This window comes from Glandiceps talaboti, chromosome 6 (genome assembly GCF_964340395.1).
Source record: "Glandiceps talaboti chromosome 6, keGlaTala1.1, whole genome shotgun sequence".
NCBI classification, from domain to species: domain Eukaryota; kingdom Metazoa; phylum Hemichordata; class Enteropneusta; family Spengelidae; genus Glandiceps; species Glandiceps talaboti.
The window spans coordinates 25,411,762-25,422,449 of NC_135554.1; the positions used below are offsets into that span (position 1 = coordinate 25,411,762).

At 36.8% G+C, this 10,688-nt stretch overlaps 1 protein-coding gene across 1 annotated transcript; it reads right to left on the bottom strand.

The window, feature by feature from the left end:
- Window positions 1–693: 693 nt before the first annotated feature.
- LOC144437022 (C-type mannose receptor 2-like) lies at window positions 694–9,423 on the bottom strand. Its single transcript, XM_078125890.1, has 8 exons — window positions 9,083–9,423; window positions 8,379–8,500; window positions 7,716–7,948; window positions 7,186–7,366; window positions 2,285–2,609; window positions 2,073–2,161; window positions 1,320–1,546; window positions 694–930 (listed from the first exon to the last, which is right to left on the bottom strand). Exons 1-8 carry the CDS (start codon window positions 9,421–9,423, stop codon window positions 694–696), a joined length of 1,755 nt encoding a protein of 584 aa, XP_077982016.1.
- Between the last annotated feature and the right edge of the window lie 1,265 nt (window positions 9,424–10,688).

Genomic DNA, 10,688 nt, shown 5'->3' on the forward strand with positions numbered 1-10,688 from the left:
GGGCCGGTAGCCGGTAAATGCAACCGGCTAACTCCGCACGTTATTTCTTGTCGACTATTTTAAATTTCGGGAATTTTTGTTTAAACGGCCTCACCATGGGAAAGGAAAAAACCATCCCACTCTCTTTCCCACTATCCTCACTATCACGGTGATACTGTTTCTGCCCATAATCAAGATAGAGGAAACCCTGTTGGTTATAAGTATCTCCGAGTATAGGGGAAATGGGGGGGGGGGTACCACACAATGGCACACATAAAAATCTGTCCGGGGGGGGGGGCTACGAAAACTCTTGGGTTCATTTCGGGTGAGACATGACATTTTTGAGAGCACGAGAGGGGATGCGAAAAAAATTATGACCAAAATATGTTCTTCTCAACCCCCTACCATAAACTCTGCTCGTTCCCTAAAATGCTCTCTTTGTGACTGCAGGGCATCACCTTCAAATAGTATCTTATAGTCTCTAAAGTAATACTCAGTAAGGAAAGTATTCATAGGCAAGTAAAATGATACTAATCTTATAAGCTTAAGACCTTAGTGTTGCGATGGTGATACGTACACAAACATCCAAAATTCACAATGCACCACACAGTATAAGATTAGCTACAACAATAGATAAAACACTCTACCATGGGAATCATCACCTTATTGTAGTCAACCTCAGAAACTAGTGGTATGAGATTCAACTGAAGATCTTTATTCCACTGGACCTTTTTCCTTACCCTTTTCGCAAATGTACGGCTTCAGCGAATGACATGGTTCGCCATCCCAGGCCAAAATGTCATCACCAGACCTCAAACAAACACACTCATCTTCCCCCACGACGTCATCCATCATTTCCTGTTGCTCCTCCGAGTCATTGCTGCTGTCTCCGGGCAACCAATTATTCCATCTTGGTTTGGTACCATCCACCCAGGTGAATTCACCATCCATCTATTTGACATGAACGAATACAAAACACACATATACAATTATGATATAAATAAAAAGTAAAAAGTGATATTGCACATGAAATGGAGCTGAGAGAGAGAGAGAGAGAGAGCGTGAGAGAGAGAGAGAGAGAGAGAGAGAGAGAGAGAGCGAGAGAGAGAGAGAGAGAGAGAGAGAGAGAGAGAGAGAGAGAGAGAGAGAGAGAGAGAGAGAGAGAGAGAGGCGGGGTATACATAAGTGGTGTTCTAAAAGATGACCATTTTTCAAACGTTTCGAGGCTACATGTATATGTGGAATGTGCTGACAAAGTACTATTATCAGGACATATAAATATCCCGGGGTATACCGTGTACCAGTATGTGCTCATTTTCCCTCCAGTCTCTGGGTCTTACCTTACGCAAACCTATCCAAACGCTGTAAAAAGGATTAGTGAAGTTTTCAGCAATACCGAATTTCTTCACTAAAATTTCGGGCAACCGCTTCGAAATCATGGTCGACAAAGACGGTAAGTCGGCAGACAGCTGCTTGCAACTTTCCCTCGCTTCGTGCCAGGATTTAGGAGTAACATAAAATGTGTAACATCGATCACCGTACCAAACCCAGTTATCTTCACAAGTACCTTAGCAGAAGCAGATAAACTAGTAAATATGAAGTTAAGGTATGCGTGTGCGCGTGCGTGTACGTGTGCGTGTGCGTGTGGGGATGAGTCAGTCATACTTGCAGTTGTTGTCTTGCCAGATCCTCAATTCTTGCAGGAGATTTCGTTATTAAACGTTGATTCAAGCTTAATATTATCAGTGAGACTGATCACAATGTTTTATGTTGAGACAGAGACAATAACGATAACTCACAAACATATTTTACATATGTTTGTGAGTTATCTGTATTGTGTTATGAAACCTGGTGATCAGTCTCACTGATCTTGCTGCATCGCTTAATAGCATTAACATAAAGCTAATACGAAATCGCCGCGATGCACGTCATGTTCTCAAATGCAGACCATTACGGATCATATGCACCAATCAATCAATCAATCAATCAATCAATCAATCAATCAATCAATCAATCAAGATCTGAATATTATGTCTTACGCCACCAATGGTAATATATGAGGTTCTTTTTCGTTTATGTTTTTAGACACTTGCCTGGAGAACGGACCGCTTTGTCGAATTCACAAATATAGCCATTGAGTTCACCACAGCTCTCTGCCTGCCATTTGTCACTACCATCGTTTCTATTTTTAAAAAATGCAGAACGTTATGTCTAAATATTAATCATACTATCAGTAGAGAATTCTAGTGGTAAAACGAAAAAAAATCGATCTTTTCTAACAACTTCAAATAATCACACGACTTACTGTAAGAAACCACAATTTTGACCATCGACGATAGAAGGTTGTCCGTCTTTCCAGTTAGTATAAGAAAGTCCAGACCCGCTCTTTTTTTTCCAGTCCAATTCGCCATGTATAAGTGTTGCGTCGAACCAAAATTTCGCATCGGATGTCCCTGTGTCTTTTAATATATCTGCAATTTCCAAAGCTGCCGTACTGTCTAAAACTGCAGCGAGCTTGCCGCCATGGTTGTTACATGCACGGATTGCACCCTGCCAGCCACGGCTGGGTTCACTGAATACTTTATATCGGTCAAATGTGGATAGATCCGCTCCGAGTTGGGATACTGACACTGAAAGACGACAGATCTTAAAAGTATGACTAATACTGTAACTTTTGGAACACAATGACAAATAAAATAGACATTACAAAGATAATAGTGTCCTCTCACTGAGTAAAAAAGGCTTTGTATACAAAAATAGACAAACGAAAAATTGTGAATTAGCTACTGGTCGAAGGTAAAAGTATTGCTTTGTCATGTTGGGTACTGTTTGGAAAAATGACATAGTTCTTTTCTAAGCGAAGGATACGAAGGATGAAATAACATCAGGTATAAACTGAATGCCTTCCGTAATATAAGGGCAAAGCGTTTTGATATTTGTTCCTACACACATCAATTGCTGGAACGTAAAGTTCAGAGATGTAGTTACCATACCTGATATACCCATTCAATTATATGAAACGTTAAGCTTTCATACTTAGATATTGCCTAATTACAGAAAATCATTAATTATGTAAATGAACCATTAAGATAGCTACTTTAAAGGACACATGTACTTTCTTACCAGCAATGTATACGTACACACTAAATTATATGAGATTTGGAGCTTGCTTTCTTAATAAAATCTAATCAGTTCTTGTCATTACCATAAGGAAGATGTGTAGCAAGTTTCAGGGTTGTTTTATATACCAGACAGACAGACAGACAGACAGACAGACAGACAGACAGACAGACAGACAGACAGACAGATTCATTTTAACTATGTGATGCCACTCTATTTGACAGAGACAATTAAATTCTATACATACATTAAATAGTTGGACATTTATTGCTCAAACAACCTGTTTGACACAGGTGAATTTCCTTTTAAAAGGGAATTCAATTGTAGAAATCAAAAACATTCATTTTCGTATTAGATGAATCTTACAGAGAGTGATTTTATAAGCTAGTTTCATTTTTTACACATGATTATAGAGAAATCTATAAAATGTTGAATCGTGTAATATAAGAATGTAAGGCTGTGGATATATAATTCACTTTTATGTCTTCAATAAATTGGTAGGCAAGCTTACAAGTTCGTTTGAGTTTTACTTCTTTCGTTATGAACTGTATGAATGTAAATATCTACTCCTAATTACGAGTTGTAGTTTGTTTGACCAAGCCAGTCACGTCAGAGTGTGCACTTCACATGAATATCAATATACTATTTTGTTATAAATCATTTCATATCCCACATTGACATAAATTATCTTACTTGTATCTCCATCAACATACTTGACAAGGCTGAATGACGTCACAACAATGAACACAGTCCACATCATAGTGAATTTTCCGTACTTTCGTATAGGTTTTGTACTTTTTATCAACGAGACGTTAGATTGTACGTGGTAGAATGATAACCTTTGCATGTATGCGTTTCCCACCTATATAGTTGCAGACTTCCCTTCAGCAACAGTGGTTCACAATATATAGATATATCTTTGCCGGGGGTCTATGAAATAAGCTTTATATTTTTTCTTTTCGGAATTTTATTTATAATGTACGATAAACAAGGTACAGTTTTAGCAATAGTTATACACTGTTTCCTTTCCCTATAGAAAGGTTGGATATTATATTGAACTGAATAGAGAGTGTGTATGTTGAATATATTTCATTTTTAAGCTGGCTTTAGGGTTCAGATCAAGGCCTTGTGACGAGCTTTGAGTGCAATGTATCCACTCTCAGACTGGTAAAGAATTAACTATATGCATTCGAGAAATAGAATTCCCTGAATCCTTCGAAGGACATATTACTTATTCAACTATTGTGTGTGTGTGTGTGTGTGTGTGTGTGTGTGTGTGTGTGTGTGTGTGTGTGTGTGCGTGTGTGTGGGGGGTCATAAGTAATCTAATCATATATAATGACATCATGATCACTTTAGAATAAATGACGTCACGTAAAATTCAAGCAATGTGTTGTTCCATATTCAACATTGTAATACGTCAAATTACATCACATCACAAGACATTATAGTTATATAATTAGCCTTTATAAGGCGCTATTTCCCACATACATACATACATACATACATACATACATACATACATACATACATACATACGTACGTACGTACGTACACACACACACACACACACACAAACACAGACAGACAGACAGACACACACACACACACACACACACACACACACACATACATACATACATACATACATACATACATACATACATACATACATACATACATACATACATACATACATAACACTTCTCAACATCCAGAGCAGGTAGTTGTGTGTTACGTATTATACATTGAAAACACAAGGCTGGAGAGTGTCTATCACAATATTGATTGTGTATCAGACATGGTCAATACAACAAATACACATTGATATGCAACAGAGTGGCTTCTAGATACGATTAGTTTAATACAGCTATACACAATAAATCCATTTCACACATAGTAAGAATAATACATCCGCTCAATGTTACTCTAGTAGAATTCCTCTAAGTACGTATTTTGCCGAGATGATACCTGTAGGTAGACTGTAAGATACGTCGCGTTGTTCAGCTCTATCAGGTTTCTTGTGAATGTTGGCTGCAAGCATGACACCAATGACTGTATAGTTTACTGACTAAAGTGTAGGCTACCCAGCAGTTCGACTATTCAGATCACGGCAAGCTCTAAGTTTCATATTTGTCACATCTATATCTGGATTTTCGTATTTTCTATTTTACCTGTCAGTCATTCTCGTGCCATAAACAGTTCACAACATGCATATCACTTTCTGTATACGTTGCATACCACTGTCGACATGTCTCACATTGAGTACTAAAGCTAACGTTGAGGGCCTACGCGTAACGTCATTTATAGACGTTGAACAGTAGTATCGTTATCATAGTATAGTATATACTGACATATCATCTTTTTCTTAAACCTATAACCACACAATATGCAATGAAATACATTTCAACACTTTGCAAAGAGTAAAAAACAACAAACAAGTCCATTTTGTTTACATTGGCTGCTTTGTACAATTATCATTTCTTTCACAAATCATTACTAGCGGCATATTTTACAAATTTGAAAACAAGTTGACCAAGGTGACGTTTGAGCACGTGGTTATTAAAATAAGCCAATCAGGTGAGGACAACACACACACTCTCTCTCTCTCTCTACTTAATAGCTGCCTAGCAACCTGGTTACTACGTATTGTAAGTTAACACTGTCAGGTATAGGCATTTGTTCTAAAAATAGTAAAGTGTTGCTATGCCATATGTCACTCCAAGAAATAATGAAGAAAATTTGTAAGTCGGGCCGAAGTTTTGATAGCAGCGTGGCTTCTTTTTCAAGAAAGGTGGGTTTTTTTCATCGATCTCTAAGATTTTTCTCCTCGTTGGAGATTCAAGATTAGATGATGTTGAATAATATCGTGATGGTAGAATATCAAGGGTAATCTCAGGGTGAGGAATACAAATACAATCAATGTTGCTCTTAGCTGAAATGTTCACTTCAGTTCTTAATCTATATACAATCTACTGTATGTTATATACAAATATACAAAACTGTATAGAACGAAACATACCAAATTCACGACTTCTGATAAAAAAAAGGAACAACAAATGTTAAAATCTTTGAATTATTTAAGCCATGCATCACTGATATATATATAATATATATATATATATATATATATATATATATATATATATATATATATATACATATATATATATATATATATAATATATATATATATATATATACATATATATATATATATATATATATATATATATATATATATATATATATATATATATATATATATATATATATATATATATACACACACACACACATATATATATACGACATCGCGTAAAGGACTACAGATATCCCATTCTGTACGCCAGGGGTATAAGCTTATGTTTGCTACAACTAGTAATATAACGTGTTGTGATATGCTACTTGATGTACAATAGCACCTGCAAACGAACTTGCTTCGGAGACTTTACTCCAGACCATTTCCCCTGGATTCGATATGGTAGGACGCTGTGTGATAAAATAACATAGTAGTCAGAATAAGTTGGTTATATATAGTAGTTCCAACAACCATTTTAGTTGACTGGGGTTTAAGGCAGCTATGTGGTAAACAACAAAAAACACGTATTCAAACAGAAAAACATGAAAATAAAACTGACATCATTTTCAAAACGCACATTACTCTTATTGGTTGTCGGAAAATATCAAACTTGTACAATCTCTACCTCATGATGTAAATTTGGATGTTACCAAATGGAATTATGGATGAAATGTTATCTTCAGATTACTTATTGACAACTTCATGGATATTATCTTGAATATTATTCTAGAAGCAGAATCAGTTGAATTATTGTATACGGCCGTTATACATATGAAAATTACGTTTAATTTGTTAGTTTTTATTTATGCAGAAACATAGCTTGTCCTTGATACGTGTCATACGCGTATTTCAAGACTATTGTCTTCCTGGCTATTCAATCGACATGGTTGACACAAAAATCCATCTGTACCCTTATCTTATTCACTTGCAAGCAACACACGTGATCTTCTTGTTAATTTTCCATTATTTCACAGAGTTTAATAAACTATCTCTGGTTCGCTTACCTTTTTGACAAATGTATGGTCTTAAATTATTGCAGTCGACGTCATTCCAACCTAAAGGTTGGTCTCCAACCTCCAATTCACCACAATATTCATTGTAGTCGACATCGTTTGGTTCCCCTGGCAACCACATAGGATCACTTACCATCGATCCGTCGGCCCAAGTGAAGGCGTCATCGGGGTCCTTGTCAGTGTGCAAAATTATAATAATAACAGCAGTCATAAACAAAATTCAGAGAGAGAGAGAGAGAGAGAGAGAGAGAGAGAGAGAGAGAGAGAGAGAGAGAGAGAGAGAGAGAGAGAGAGAGAGAGAGAGAGAGAGCGAGAGAGAGAGAGAGATGGAGAGAGAGAGGGAGGGGGATGGAGGGGGAGAGAGAGACACTGTCGACAGACAGACAGACAGACAGACAGACAGACAGACAGACAGACAGACAGACAGAGACAGTGACAGAGACAGAGACAGAGACAGATACAGATACAGATACATGTACAGATACAGAGACAGGATGAAAACTGGAGAGGGGGGATTGTACCTTATGCAGTCCGAGCCAGAATCCTTGGCTGACACCGAGATTCTGTTGCAGTGTAATGAGTTGACTATGTGCTCCAAGCACTTCAGCCACCTGTGATTCAGTGCCAGGTAACATCTTTGCTAGGTCAGAGTTCATGTTCAGACATGAACGTCTCGCCATGTGCCAACTCTTGATGCTCAAATTAATCCGATAGCAGGAATGACCCATCCTTGTCCACCCGTCGCCACACATACCTATACAGAGGTAACATGAATAAGGCATTATTCCAACAAATCATAGACCCTGAACCAACCCGACATACATACATACATACATACATACATACATACATACATACATACATACATACATACATACATACATGTACATACATACATATCTGTGTTTCAATTCAGACAGTGAGTGAGCATAGACCGCGAGCGTCTAAAAAATATTACCCCTGTTACCAAAATTTGTAAAAATAAATGCGGTTTTAATATTTTTATGGCTGATTTCAGAAGATGGGACCATTGAGAGTTTCTGGAATTTATATCGTTTATGACTAAACAAAATAAAAACCTTTGTATTTTTATCAAATGCATATGTAACTGAACAATATAGCGACCCTCCAAGTCAAGACATTCAGTGGACGGTAGACGCTACGGTTCAGCTCACATAATTTACCTAGCTCTACGTCAGTCGCTTCTTCTTCTTCTTCTTCTTCTTCTTCTTCTTCCTCGAATTCACACACATAGCTATGGTACGCAGTGCACTGTTCGGCAGTCCATCTATAATCGTTCTCACTTCTGAAAATTGAACAGACAGTAAAAACTGTTATTGCTGTATCCTACCAGATAACGTATTTAAGGAATATTCGGATTTGTGTTACACACACACACACACACACACACACACACACACACACACACACACACACACACACACATACATACATACATACATACATACATACATACATACATACATACATACATACATACATACATACATCAAAATAACATCAAAATAAAGATGTTAGTTTATTAACAGTTGTGGTGGGTCTATTTTTATGTTCTGTGCACTGCTATTATGAACGACCCTGGTAAGAATTGGTGGAACGAATGGAATTAAAGGTACTTAAGTGTTTTACTCAATGTTAACCATTGCGATGTTGATTCCAGTTGTTAATTTCTATTCTTCATTCCTATGTACAATATATACCATGTCGTCCCCTCTTCTGCTCTGTTTTCACATATAGACAACCATGTATTCGTAACCACATTAGTTTGGCATCTGTGTTATAGGTACTGGCAAAGTGATCACTAAAGAGATTTGACTTAGCTAACGGTTGCTGTCATATTTTATTCTGTTCTATTTCAGTTACTCACATAATCAAACCACAGTCCTCGTTACTATCATCTTCTGGTTCGTCAGTTGCCCAGTTCGAATACCTCAGAATTTTCCCTGAAAATGTTGTCCATATTCCTTCTCTTCTTCGATCTGTTGCGTCAAACCAGAACTCGTCGCCATCTTGCTCGTACCCATTTTCTATGATACTCTGTATTACGTTAATTTGTGAGATGGGGTCTTTGATCGCGGCAAGCTTTCCACCCCTCTTGGCACAAGAACGTATCGCACCATTCCATGACACTTTCACATTGTTAAATGGTCGATAAACAGCATTTCCTTGAAACAAATTAGATATTTGTTGGTCCTCTTTGTACTGCATATGTATGCCTCGATATGACTTGTCTTCTTTGACAAGAATTTCAAACTTACTTTTAATTATTCCTTTTTTGTTTTCCCTCTATTTTTCATATTATGTTTTGACTGTTGTTGGATATTGTATAAATACTGTAAATCTGCCCCCTTATTTCACGGAACACAGAACAGGAGTTATCGATGAAGTACCGATTTTTAAATACCTTAAAAGCTCGTGTGATTGAGAAGACATTTTGTTTACGAACACAACACATTTCTTTCAAATTCAAGTTTGTGAATTCACACTTTACAACTTTGTATACTTTGCAGAGTCTCAACAATATGATGTGTACACTTTGACAACATTAAAACATTTCGACTGATTACACATTCAAGGACGGAACACGTCAGCTCCAATAGTGAGATCATAGAAGAACGCTCCATGAAGAAAGTGTAATAGACTAACCTGTACTAACAAGTTAAAGTCTAATACACTAACCTGTACTAACAAGATAAAGTCTAATAGACTAACCTGTGCTAACAAGTTAAAGTCTATTATACTAACCTGTACTAACAAGTTAAAGTCTATGATACTAACCTGTATCAGCAAGTTGAAGAGTATTACCAGTGGTGCAATAGAATTGCAACAATACAACTAGTAATATATATTTCATGACGATCTTCATCCAGTGTTGTATCAACAATGCTGATGAAGAGAAAGTAAGTCTATATATGTCTATGTCGGCTTTATCAAACCGGAAGTTATTTTGCACCCACAGGTATGAAACACGCCCTAATTTGCATCAACCACCTGTTGCATTCATAGTCAGTAACTGTTTTGTATTGTATATAGTAAAATATTATCCGGTATTTTAGCCAAATTTATATTTTCTGTGATTAAACGCTTTGTAATAAGATGATATACTTTTTTATTTCACTGATTATAATATTGACTGTGTGAAATCATTTGCTTGCAAAACATATGGTCAGAGACAAAAGACTTCATATCAGTAATTATTTTGGAAGATATTATTAGCAGTATTTAAATACTAAATGTGATGCTATCACGCGGTTTGTGACCTCACCTGCAAGCACAAAAAGTGAATGACTCGGATTGCCTACAATATACTTCATTATAGTTTACTTTCTTTAAAGCCTCACTAACAACACCGCCTCCCCTCTCCCTCTCACTGTGTGTGTGTGTGTTTCTCTCTGTAACTGTGCGCCTATATCTGTCTGTCTGTCTGTCTGTCTGTCTGTCTGTTTCTCCTCTAATTAGCGAGTAAATTGAAG